Source organism: Oryctolagus cuniculus, chromosome 12, assembly GCF_051225735.1.
Source record: "Oryctolagus cuniculus isolate XC-2025 breed Fujian yellow rabbit chromosome 12, ASM5122573v1, whole genome shotgun sequence".
NCBI classification, from domain to species: domain Eukaryota; kingdom Metazoa; phylum Chordata; class Mammalia; order Lagomorpha; family Leporidae; genus Oryctolagus; species Oryctolagus cuniculus.
The window spans coordinates 78,505,353-78,518,393 of record NC_142878.1 but is presented as its reverse complement, the minus strand read 5'-3'; the positions used below and the strand labels follow the sequence as shown (position 1 = coordinate 78,518,393).

At 39.1% G+C, this 13,041-nt stretch overlaps 1 protein-coding gene across 7 annotated transcripts in view; it reads left to right on the top strand.

The window, feature by feature from the left end:
• PRTG (protogenin) overlaps positions 1-13,041 on the top strand; it is a 158,139-nt gene that overhangs the window by 73,423 nt on the left and 71,675 nt on the right. For all 7 annotated transcript variants that reach the window (XR_016218159.1, XM_089310392.1, XM_089310391.1 and 4 more), the window contains exons 4-9: positions 172-305; positions 1,629-1,766; positions 2,019-2,177; positions 3,030-3,189; positions 4,907-5,154; positions 7,570-7,734. Coding sequence is in view for 6 of the 7 variants with exons in the window: in XM_089310392.1 (XP_089166518.1) it covers positions 172-305; positions 1,629-1,766; positions 2,019-2,177; positions 3,030-3,189; positions 4,907-5,154; positions 7,570-7,734 (1,004 nt within the window). In the remaining variant the exon portion in view is untranslated. The remainder of the gene's footprint in view (positions 1-171; positions 306-1,628; positions 1,767-2,018; positions 2,178-3,029; positions 3,190-4,906; positions 5,155-7,569; positions 7,735-13,041) is intronic.

The following is a 13,041-nucleotide window of genomic DNA, read 5'->3' as shown; positions in this document are numbered from 1 at the left end:
TTTTAAAGGGCTTTAGTGATCCGAATTAAAACAATAAAATTAAGGTAATGTTCTAAAAAGATCTTTGAACTATTGCTTCTAGCACTGCAAAGATTATGTTAATTCCTATTACAGAATATGTTTAATAATAATATGTTACAAGAAGTGTAATTAATTTTCTTCTCAAAACAGGGTAACCGTCCTTCCGACAGGAGTGTTGCAGATCTATGATGTGGGCCAGAGGGATGCTGGGAATTACCGTTGTGTTGCTGCTACTGTGGCCCACAAACGTAAAAGTTTGGAGGCCTCTCTAATAGTGATTCCAGGTACCACACAAAAGAGACTTAGTCTGTTTTCATGATTTTTAGCCCAGCTATTACTTTTTCTCCTTCGATTGTAATAGTATATCATAAAGTTATATTTTAATTTAAATTATTGTAATCTGTTTGCAAAACCGTCATTTTTATCTATTCATAACTCTTCTTTCACAGGTTAACTTGATTTCTGTTATTTCAACATCTTAGACTAATGACATTGTTGAATTTTATGTGAATGTTTATTTCTCATCTGGAACATTACCTCTTAAAAGATCCTTAAGGTTTTAAACAAAAGAAAATTTGAAGAACTTTAAGGCTGGAGCTAGATTTTTTAAATGTTGTGCTTTATTTTGAGGTTGGATCTGCTAGCATTTTAGTATGAATGACAAGAACAGAAGCATTCCTTCTGTCCCACTGTCATATAAAACCTTACCAAGATTAGTAAACATATTAAATGAAGGTTTGAACCTCAGTTAAAAGTGAATGATAGGGACTGGCGTGTGACTTGGTAAAGCCACTGTGCGTAGCACCGGCATCCCATATGGGCACCGGTTTGAGTCCAGACCCGATCCAGCTCCCTGCAAATGGCCTGGGAAAGCAGTGAAAATTGGGCCAATTTCTTGAGCCCTTGCACCTACATGGGAAACCCAGAAGAAGCTCCTGGCTCCTGGCTTTAGAGCAGCCCAGCTCCATCCGTTGTGGCCATTTGGAGAGTGAACCACATCTGTCTCTTTTTTTCTCTCTGTGACTCTGCCTTTCAAATAAATGAGTAAATCTTGTAGAAAAAAAGGTGAATGATATGCAAATAACTAAATGTCTATCAACTGATGAGTGGATAAATAAAATGGTTTTATCCATATAATTAAATATTATTCAAGTATTTTTGTCCTTATTACTGAATTATAATGTCAATTATATAATTAAATATTCAGCTATTCAAAAAAAGATACATGCTACTACATAGATGAACTTTGGTAACATAAACAGTAATTGAAAAGAGGCAAGTCAAGAAGACCATACAAAGCATCCAAGTAAGAAAGTAGGTTAATGATTCCTAGACTTTGGAGAGAGGAGATTGGGGAGTGACAGTGAGTGAGTATGGAATATGAGATTTCTTTTGGGGGTGATGAAAATGTTCAAAAATTAATTGTAGTAATAGTTCTACAACTTCTAAAATTCTAAAAACTATTGAATTGCATTCTTTAATGAGTGTCTTGTATGTATGTTAAATCTCAATATTTTAAATGGAAAGCAAATGATAATTTAGGAATAGCTGTTTGAGTTCATTTTACTTATAGCCTGCTTTTATATTTTGTCTGTTTCTCCCCAAAGCTGAGGAGACTAAACTCTTCCACTCACCAACCATTATAGCTGGCCCACAGAACATGACTGTGTCTCTGCATCAAACTGTTGTTTTGGAATGCATGGCCACAGGAAATCCCAAGCCGATCATTTCTTGGAGCCGTCTTGGTGAGTGTTCTCAGAAGAAAAGTTTCTCCTTAAACTTGGTTCATGCTAATGAAGCTGGTAAAAATGTTTGTTTTATGTACTAAATGCAAGCTTGACAGTTGAATGACTTCTTGGCATTTCAGTTGATAGAGAACAGGATTTAATATGGACAGATTGGTACTTTTCATGATGAATTACCTGAAAGGTGGTCTTTTGACATAATTTTAGGTTATAAGTCCCATTGCTTTAACTGAAGTGTTCTCTTTGAAATAGATCACAAATCCATTGATGTCTTTAATACACGGGTACTTGGAAATGGTAACCTCATGATATCTGATGCCAAGCTGCAGCATGCTGGAGTCTATGTTTGTCGGGCCACAACCCCCGGCACCCGCAACTTTACCATTGCTATGGCAACTTTAACTGTATTAGGTATGTTTTCTTTCATTCTACAGTCAGGAGAAATTATGTTTTAATGTTTGTCACTTTTTGGGGAAAGAAATAATTTTATTGTTTATAATGACACATATAATGGGATACATCATTTGCTGGAGACTCCCCAGCTTCTGAAACCTGGGATCACACGGGACACACCAGCTTCTCATCAGAACCATTAACCACTTGTTCACTGATCCTGCAGCCCCCTCAAATACCTGAGCATGTTGAAACCTCATCCTGGTAGGGGTGTGGCTGGTGCTACAGATCACAATAGGCTGGTACAGCATCCTCCTGAGCCAGTGTATCTACTGAGACATAAACTTTGGCTGAATTATCCAAATAATGTTGACCTCATTCATAGTTTGCTTTTGCTTCTTAGCTTTGTGGCATTGATATGAAGGTTAACAGGAAGTTTTATAATCCAACAAGGAATTTTAGGAGAAAATTAAATCCCTATGTTAAAATAACACTACAGAATCATTCTGAAATCACCATGCATGTATTGCATGCATACCATTCTGCTCCTTTTAATTCAAGCTCCCCTTTTAACTTCTCCTTGCCCACCCACAAATCCATATGCGCATTCACCATTCCAAAATTTTATTCATTTGTTACCTCTATCCATTGAGTAGGGTTGTGGGAACACATTTTTTAATATGTTTATATAGATGGTCTCAATAGAGAAAACACAGAGGAAGTGGACACTAACTGATGCAAAAATCACATGGATAGATACATAGCAATGTGAACAAGAGGCATATTCAGGAAAAGGACTTGCTTCATTTGCTGTACTCTTGATGTCCTGTTGGGACCACAGAAATTTGTTTCTTTTTTCTTCAAAAATAGCTCCTCCTTCATTTGTTGAATGGCCAGAAAGTTTAACAAGGCCTCGGGCCGGCACGGCTCGATTTGTGTGTCAGGCAGAAGGAATTCCCTCACCCAAAATGTCATGGTTGAAGAATGGAAGGAAGATTCACTCAAATGGTAGAATTAAAATGTATAACAGGTAGGCTATATCACTTTGCTACTATAATATTTATATAAAATGGTTATAATATCAAATACTTAATTGGTAGTTAAAGCTGAATTAAACTAAAATACAGACGGTCCATCTGTATTTTATATGTGGATCATGGAACTGGTAAATTAGAATGATATGAACGTTGGATGGTTCCCCAGACCCAGGAGCCAATTTTGATAAGCCACTAGCTAATATACCACAATAAAGTAAAAAAAAAAAAAAAAAAGAAGAATTTTTTTAAAAAATTCTCCACAGCTCAAACGTGATGATCTTTAAGAACTAACTTGTATTAATATAAATATGAATTCATTTAACATTCTTATTTGAAGAAACCTTAAAAATTTTGGTTAACTTGAATTTTGTGTATATATATTGTAATATTGCATAAGTTGGGTACTACTATAGAGTAATATGCTTTCTTAAAGCCAAATTTTTAAAAAAGATTTATTTATTTATTTATTTATTTTTGGAAGTCAGAGTTACAGAGAAAGAGATCTTCTATCTGCTGGTTCACTCCTAAATAACTGCAATGGCCAGTGCTGGGCCAGGCTGAAGCCAGGAGTCAGGAGCTTCTTCTGAGTCTCCCACGCGGGTGACAGGGATCTGGGTACTTAGGCTGTCCTCAGCTACTTTTCCTAGGCCATCTGAATAGAGCTAGATCAGCCGGGATAGGAACCAGTGCCCATATGAGATTCCAGCTTTACAGGTTTAACCCGTTATGCCACAATGCAGTCCCTAAAAGCCAAATTTTAAAAAATAGATTAAGATGTCACCAAAAGCAGACAGGTTTTGGAGATCACAGATACTTAAATAGACTCGGAAAATAATTAAAAGTAATTATACGTAATTAGTATAGAATATTTTTCATTTGAGTTGATTGCAGTTTTTTTTTTTTTTAAAGATTTATTTATTTGAGAGGCATCCCATATGGACGTTGGGTTCTAGTTCCGGTTGCTCCTCTTCCAGTCCAGCTTTCTGCTGTGGCCTGGGAAGGCAGTGGAGGATGGCTTGGTCCCCTGCATCAGCATAGGAGACCAGGAAGAGGCACCTGGCTCCTGGCTTCGGATCTGTGTAGCTCTGGCCGTAGCAGCCATCTGGGGGGTAAACCAACGGAAGGAAGACCTTTCTCTCTGTCTCTCTCTCTCACTGTCTAACTCGATGTCTCAAATAAAAAGAAAATAAAAAAGATTTATTTATTTGAGAGGCAGAGTTACAGATATAGAGAGAAGGAGAGACAGAGAGAAAGGTCTTCATCTGCTGGTTCATTCCCCAGATTGCCGCAATGATCATAGCTGGGCCAATCTGAAGCCAGGAGCCAGGAGCTTTTTCTGGGTCTCCTGCATGGGTGCAGAGCCCAAACATTTGGGCCATCTACCTCTGCTTTCTCAGGCCATAGCAAAGAGCTGGATCAGAAGCAGAGCAGCCGGGACTCGAACCGGCATCCCAAATGCCCCATAGGCAGAGGCTTAACCTACTACACCACAGCGCCGGCCCCTACACAGAGGTGTGTGTGTGTGTGTGTGTGTGTGTTTTGTTTTGTTTTGTTTTGTTTTTGACAGGCAGAGTGGACAGTGAGACAGAGAGAAAGGTTTAGTTATTTTTGTCACCAAATTTCTGAGCACATTTAGCAGTAGTTGAAAGTGACTTTTGTGTTATTTTTGTAATTTTTCCTAGACATAAATGCTTTTTTTTCTTTCCTCAGTAAACTGGTAATTAACCAAATAATTCCTGAAGATGATGCAATTTATCAGTGCATGGCTGAGAATAGCCAAGGATCTGTTTTATCTAAAGCCAGACTGACTGTAGTAATGTCAGAAGACAGACCCAGTGCCCCCTATAACGTGCATGCTGAAACTATGTCCAGTTCAGCCATCCTTTTAGCTTGGGAGAGGCCACTTTATAATTCAGACAAAGTCATCGCTTATTCTGTGCACTACATGAAAGCAGAAGGTAAGCAGTGTGAACAGTGTTTATTTTTAAGTGCCATTTGCTGTCAGAGATTTATTTTCAGTATAAGTGATGTTTTACATAACCCACAAAATGTTTTTGAAATTCTGTGGCATTTATCTCTTTAGTAAAATAATCTATCACCTGTGAATCTGTTTTTTTTTCCTAAATTTCCTATCTTTGTTTACTTTGTATATGTAAATATAGTTGGAATTTTTGTTAGAAACAAGTACCAGCTAATGCAGAGTATCTCCATCTGTAAAAAATTACCAAGTACTTAGGAATCTTACACAGCTAATGTATAAATTCCTTACATGAGATTTAATATACCAATATGTTACATAAGAATGGTGGTATTACTGTTTATTATAGTAATATGGTAATCTGTTGACACCAAGGTGTTATTTTTAAGGAAGAAAATAAATATGAACTTCATCATGTATTTGATTTTGTATAATCTGAATGTTTTCTGAAATCACGAAGAACTCTCTGAAAATTGAACAAGATATTCTTTATTGATATCTCACTTGTGTAAAAGTAGAAATCAAATATGTGTTAAAATTTTTATCCAGAATTATTGGTTCCATTATGATTTTTATACTTACATTTTACTTTTAGCAAAAGTCTCACAGGAAAAAGAAAAGCCATTTATAAATGCTAGAGATTTCTCTATTGACTTTTCTTTTTTTTTTTTTTTTTTTTTTTTGACAGGCAGAGTGGACAGTGAGAGAGAGAGACAGAGAGAGAAAGGTCTTCCTTTTGCCGTTGGTTCACTCTCCAATGGCCGCCGCTGCAGCCGGCGCACCGCGCTGATCCTGGCAGGAGCCAGGAGCCAGGTGCTTTTCCTGGTCTCCCATGGGGTGCAGGGCCCAAGCACCTGGGCCATCCTCCACTGCACTCCCTGGCCATAGCAGAGAGCTGGCCTGGAAGAGGGGCAACCGGGACAGAATCCGGCGCCCCAACCGGGACTAGAACCCGGTGTGCCGGCGCCGCAAGGTGGAGGATTAGCCTATTGAGCCACGGCGCCGGCTTCTATTGACTTTTCATAGAAACCAATAGATTCTAGTTTTAAACCACTATCAGCTTAACTTTTATGCAATATTCAGTAAACATGAAAAACAAATTCAAATTCCCTAAGATTGGTGATTTATTTAAATTGTCTGTAGGAACAGGTGGTTTGTTTTTGCTGTTGCTGTTAGTTTTTTTTTGTTTTGCACTTTGAAGTAGTGTTTTGAAAAGGAGTATTTTGAATGTGAATCAGGGGTCATGGTAGCAAGAAGAATGAAAGTCTGATAACTGAGCATGTTGGAGTATGTTAATTCCCTTTCAGTGATTTAGGAAGGTAAAAGGAATGCTGGTTTTGGTGGAGACCCTCTTGTTCGCTTTTATGATTGTTTCATTAGAGCCTCCACATGCGGCTCAGTGGGCTATTCAGGGACAGAACAAGGCTTTTTAATTCGAACTCAAGGAGCTTGTTTGGTGGGTCAGAAATCGTACTATGCGGCTCCTAATTAACAAGCCATTAGCCAGTCTGTTGTGAAATGCCTGTAATCTTGTCTAATTAAAATGCTATCAAGTTAATTCAGAATTGTGGGAAAACTTAATACTGGAATTTGCCTTCTGTTTTGTTTGCAACTCCAGCGTGGGGAGAAGGGACTGGGGTCCTTAGTGAGTTTTGATGTAAGTTGACGGGCATTTACTGTGAATTGTTAGCAAAGCACATTAGCTGCCAGTGCTCTTGTTCCACTTTGCAGGTTGGCTCTGTAGGAATTCAGTCCCACAAAGACAAATCCTCTTCTGTACCTTGCCATGCATATTTTATTAAGAATTGGTGAGAATTTTTTTCTGTGAGAAAAAAAAAATGAAAGCTCACTGTGGGACAAAGCACTCTGAAGCGCACTCTGTGCTCTCAGCTCACCTACTTTCAGGGTAGATAAGAGAACAGCTTACATCAGTCCAATATAATAGAATCTGTAGGGGTGAATTGAGATCTTTTGCAGGACAACTTCTGGTTTGGTTTGTTTTTATAATGAACAGAGCCATTACATTTCCTACTGTTTGCTCCATTTAGATTTAAAAGAAAAAAAAAGAGAAACCATGCACTTAAGCAAGTAGAACTTAGAGTTATGAATTACAGTACTCTGCTGTTACTACTGTACATGGTCTTCACCGTGGGTTTTGACTAGATGCTAAATGAAGCTTAGAGACAATAATTCTCCTTAGTTGGATTTATTCAGGAAAAATTCAGATGAGTGCTTTGTAGCAAGACATGGTTTACTTTTTAAAAATAAAGACCTTCTCGTACACATTTTGTAAAGGGATGGACAAGGTGACAGATTGGACCCACCAACCAACCAGTGGTCTTGTTCATTTCATTTTGAATATTCACGATTTTTAAACCTGGGTTCTTTAATCAAGGTTTAAATAATGAAGAGTATCAAGTAGTCCTCGGAAATGACACGACGCATTATATTATTGATGACTTGGAACCTGCCAGTAATTATACTTTCTACATTGTGGCTTATATGCCAATGGGAGCCAGCCAGATGTCTGATCATGTTACGCAGAATACTCTAGAGGATGGTAAGAAAACATGATTCTAGATCACTGAAGTATGAGCATTCATAGGCTTAATTAATTTCAATTTAATGTATGTGTTAATTAGAGAAATTATCTGCTTTTTGGGTTATATAGCCAGATACATGAAACAGTAGGTTGGTTTACCATTTCAAATCTAACTTGTTCTAAGTTGTTTGGCTAGTAATGTGATAAGGATAAAGAATTTTATTTCTGGAGCCAGTGATGTGGCGTAGTGGGTAAAGCCACTGTCTGCGGTGCCGGCATCCCATATGGCACCAGTTTGAGTCCCAGCTGCTCCACTTTCTATCCAGCTCCCTGCTCATGCACTTGGGAGAGCAGCAGAAGATGGCTCAAATGCTCAGACCCCTGCACCCATGTTGTAGACCTGGGGGAAGCTCCTGACCTGACTTCAGATAGGCCTAGCTTTGGCCATTCCAGCCATCTGGGGAGTGAATCAGCAGATGGAAGATCTCTCTGTCTCTGTCTCTCCCTCTCAACTTTTCCTTCCAAATAAATAAATAAAGCTTAAAGAGTTTTATTTCTGATTCATAATATAAGTTTTAATAATGACATGATTGGATTGCCTTTATGTTTCTCCAAAGTTCCTAGTTTAAAGTTTTTTATTTATTTGAAAAAGAGAGAGAGAGGGAGAGCACTCTCCCATCCATTGATTAACTCCCCAAATTCCTGTAACAGCTGGGAGTAGGCCAGGACAAAGGGAATTCAGTCTGGCTGTCCCACATGAGTGGCAGGGACCCAACTACATGAGCCATCATCTGCTGCCTCCCAGGATGCTCATTCGTAGGAAGCTGGAATCAGGAGCAGGGCTGGTACTTGGGGTGAGTGTCCCAAGTGGTGTCTTAACTACTAGGTCATTTGCTGCCCCCAACCCCAGTGTCCTAGTTCCTAGTTTAAATTGTGAACACATTACAATATTTTTTAATTAAAACTCAAACAGAATTTGAGTTTATCTATGAATAAGTAAATATATTGACTATTACATGTTGAATGTATATAATGACTGAAGATTTATGATACTGGATTGCTGAAACTAGAAGTTAATGAAATTTGGTATTTATCAGTTCATAAATTTTTTTTAGATAGCCTAGTAGCTCTTGCTTTATTATGAGGTATAAGGTGTTTCAGTGTGTTCTTGACCATGGGTTAGAAATTGAGTTATTCTTGTGAGGGTTGGCAAGATGTGTGAGATAGGAAATGCCATGTATCAGGACAGCCACAGCAAGTGGCCTGCTCCTCTCACTCTTCACATTGTGTATGGAAGAAAGGGTCTCTCTCTGTGGGGGCTCCAGCAGGCCCGTGTTTGTACCCTGCACCACAGGACAGGGAATTACATCACATATGCCCAGTTATACTACTTCCAACCTCGGAAAATGCTGCACGAGGTTTCCACAACATTTTTATATATATATATATATATATATATATATATATATATATATATATATATAAAATTCCCATTCTCTGCTTTTGCTAATTTGGTCTCAGAGATCCTCCTTATAGCTGTACAATGCCACTTACTTAGATGTTTATACAGTCAGAGTTTGACTAAATGAAAAAATGTTCACTTGTCTGGATGTTGAATTCCAAATTTTTGTTTTCATTTAAGAGCTTAGTCTTTGTTAGAGTGAGCCACAGTATATATAATATCTCTGGTTCTGTCATTTAATAGCCTCTGCTGTGCATGTCTGAGATAAAGCACAGGCTGATTTGTGTGTGTGTATGAAGCACTTTTCAAAAGTTCATGAAAATACATATTTTGAAAAAACTGTGCATGGATTTAAAAATTGACTTGTGCCAAAGTAAATTTATCTTTTAACTCCATCTTTCTATGTGCTTTTTAAAGTGTCCTCATATTCTCCCTCTACATCCTTAAAGATCATGATTTAAGCACAGCAGGCGACTTGTTAGTTTGGCATTGCAGTTAGGATCTCCTCTAAACCTTTCCTTCTCCAGAGCTTTTTCATTTGATGAAGTTCATTTTGTTTTGTAGATAGCATACAGACCTTCTGACACTGCTTTTCAAATTTCTGGACTATTTTATTTATTTGTTTGTTTACTTGAAGGACAGTTACAAAGAGAGAGAATCTTCCATCCACTGATTCACCCCTCAAATGGCTGCAATGGCTGGGGCTGGGCCAGGCTGAAGCAAGGAGCCAGGAGCTTCTTCTGGGTCTCCCATGTGGATACAGTGACCCAAGGACTTGGACCATCCTCCACTGCTTTCCCAGGCCATAGCAGAGAGCTGGATTAGAAGTGGAGCAGCCGGGACTTGAACCAGTGCCCATATGGGATGCTGGCACTGTAGATGGAGGCTTAACCAACTGCGTCATGGCACCAGCACCTGCACCATTTTCTTAGTCCACCACCTCAAACTGAAATGTTTGTTTCTGGATACAGAGCCACATCTGTGCCACAAACAGCAAGACACTTAAGAGAGCTCACTGTGTGTCCCTTCTAAAATCCTCGTTTCTGTCATCTCACTTAATTCCTCCATAACTCTGCAATACGAGAACTGTTATTATGTAAGAGCCACGAGCGTCTAGAGGATAGGAGTGTGGGCTCTGTAGTCTGTCTCGGGCTCTTTCGATTACTAGTTGTGTGACCTTGGGAAAGTGATTTTACCTCTCTATACCTCGCTTTCCTTGGCTATAAAGTGGAAATGATAATGGGATGTCAGTCATTGAATTTCTTTGAGAATTAATGCATCCATACACAGAAAGGACTCAGAAGTGCTTAACAAATTAACCTTTAATTTTCCGCATTCTTTTTGATTCATTCAGTAAATACTTACTGAGTGCTTGCTGTGTATTATTCAACACTTAGTAGTGAACAAAACGTATGAAGAAGTGTCCCTTACCTCATACAGCTTACTTGCTAGTGGGAGCAGCAATAAATAGGGTAAACAGTAATTATATACTATGATAGCGATAGGTGTCACTTCTCCTTTTTTTTTTTTATCTTTTATTTAATGAATATAAATTTCCAAAGTACGACTCATGGGTTACAATGGCTTTCCCCCCCATACCGTCCCTCCCACCCACAACCCTCCCCTTTCCCACTCCCTCTCCCCTTCCATTCACATCAAGATTCATTTTCGATTATCTTAATATACAGAAGATTAGCTTAGTATACCTTAAGTAAGGATTTCAACAGTTTGTTCCCACACAGAAACATAAAGTGAAAAATAATAGATGATTTTTTTTTAAATGATGATGAAATCAGATCAGACCTATTGTCATGTTTAATCCCAGTGAGAGTCAAGTTGGGAATTGATAATTTCTTTCTTTTTTTTTTTTTTTTTACAGAAGATCAGTTTAGTGTACATTAAGTAAAGATTTCAATCGTTTGCACCCCCATAGAAACACAAAGTGAAATATATTGTTTGAGTACTCGTTATAGCATTAAGCCTCAGTGTACAGCACATTAAGGACAGAGATCCTACATGAGGAGTAAGTGCACAGTGACTCCTGTTGTTGACTTTACAAATGGTGTCACTTCTCCTTAAGAAGTAGAAGGGGCCAGTGCTGTGGCGCAGCAAGTTAAGATGCTGTCTGCAGTGCTGGCATCCCTGCTCCACTTCCCATCCAGTCCCTGCTAATGTGCCTGGGAAGGCAGTGGAGAATAGCCCAAGTCCTTGGGCCACTGCACCCCTGTGGGAGACCAGGATGAAGCTCCAGGCTCCTGTCTTTGGCCTGGCCCAGCCTTTGTCTTTGCAGCCATTTGGGAAATGAACCAGAGGCTGGAGGATCTCTCTGTCTTCTCTTTCTCTCTCTCTCTAACTCTGCCTTTCAAATAAATAAATAAATCTTCAAACAAAAAAAGGAGGAAAAATACAAGATTCAGGGAAGGAGAACGTGAAGTGTTGGGAGGATTTGAGACTTTAAACAGAGTCAGCACCAGAGGAGGGCTCACTGAATAGGTGACATTTGAATGAAGAACTGAAAGAAATGAAAGTGAGGGAGCTGACTCTGCAGATGACTGGGGCAAGTGTGTTCTAGGCAGAGCTCGTGGAGGGCAAAAGCATGGCTGGAGCAGGGGGGACAACAGGAAAGCCATAGAAGATGAAGCAAATAATAATGAGAGCCTGCCTTACAGACAGGGCTTTCTATGAAGTCCTAATGAAGACTCGAGCTGTTACTTTTGAGTGAAATTTGAACTATTTTGAGTAGAAGAGTGATCTGACTTGCATTTGAACAAGCCAGTGTTTTAAGAAAATAGGTATGGGACCAGTGCTATGGCATAGGTATGGCCCCACTTGCAGTGCTGGCATCCCATATGGGCACCGGTTTGAGTCCCAGCTGCTGTACTTCCGATTCAGCTCTCTGCTATGGCCTGGAAAAGCAGTAAAGGATGGCCCAAGTCCTTGGGCCCATGTACCTGTGTGGCAGACCCAGAAGAGACTCCTGGCTCCTAGCTTCAGATTGGCACAGCTCCGGCTGTTGTGACCAATTGGGGAGTGAACCAGCAGATGGAAGACCTCTCTCTCTCTCTCTCTCTCCCCCTCCCTCTCCCTCTCCCTCTCCCTCTCCCTCTCTCTCTCCACCTCTGCCTCTGTCTCTCCTTCTCTCTTTGTATAACTCTTTCAAATAAATAAATAAATCTTAAAAAAAATAGATAAAAGCAAGTAAACCTGTTAGGCTGTTGGAATAACACATGCTAAAGTCAGTGGTGGCATGAATCAAGGGAGTAGCAGAAGATTTGTAGCACCACAGCATTGAATGTAGAGTGTGGTGTATAGGAGTCCAGGCTGACACCCAGGTTTTGGGCTTGAGCAGTTGAACAAATGATTGTCATTAACTGAGTGGGGAAAGACTGTAGCAGAAGGTATTATCATCACTGTATGTATACAGAAACCTAGACAGAGAAAAGTTAATTGGCCAAGATCACACAGAGTAGTAAGTAGTAGAAAAAGAATTAAAACACAGAGAGACTAACTCTAGACCAAAGTCTTCACATTTAATGTTAGTTTGCCTTCAGCTATTCTTGACTTGTCCTGGAATATTAGTTTTATATAAATTACTGGAGGAAAAACTTTCTTCATGTTAAATGTCATATGTGAGAATGTAAAATTCATACTGATTTTTAAGGTGCAACTCTTAGACTTCAAATAATTGTCTCCCAGATTATAACACTGCAGTCCTAGGCTTGTTCCTTCTTGTATAGTTCACTCCCTTTTGCTTTAAGGGAAGGGTACTATGGAAGTACTTGAAACGTAGTCTGTATTTGGTTTAAGTATTCTCACAGTCACCTCTAAAAATTACAAAACAATCACAATAATAATTAAAAACC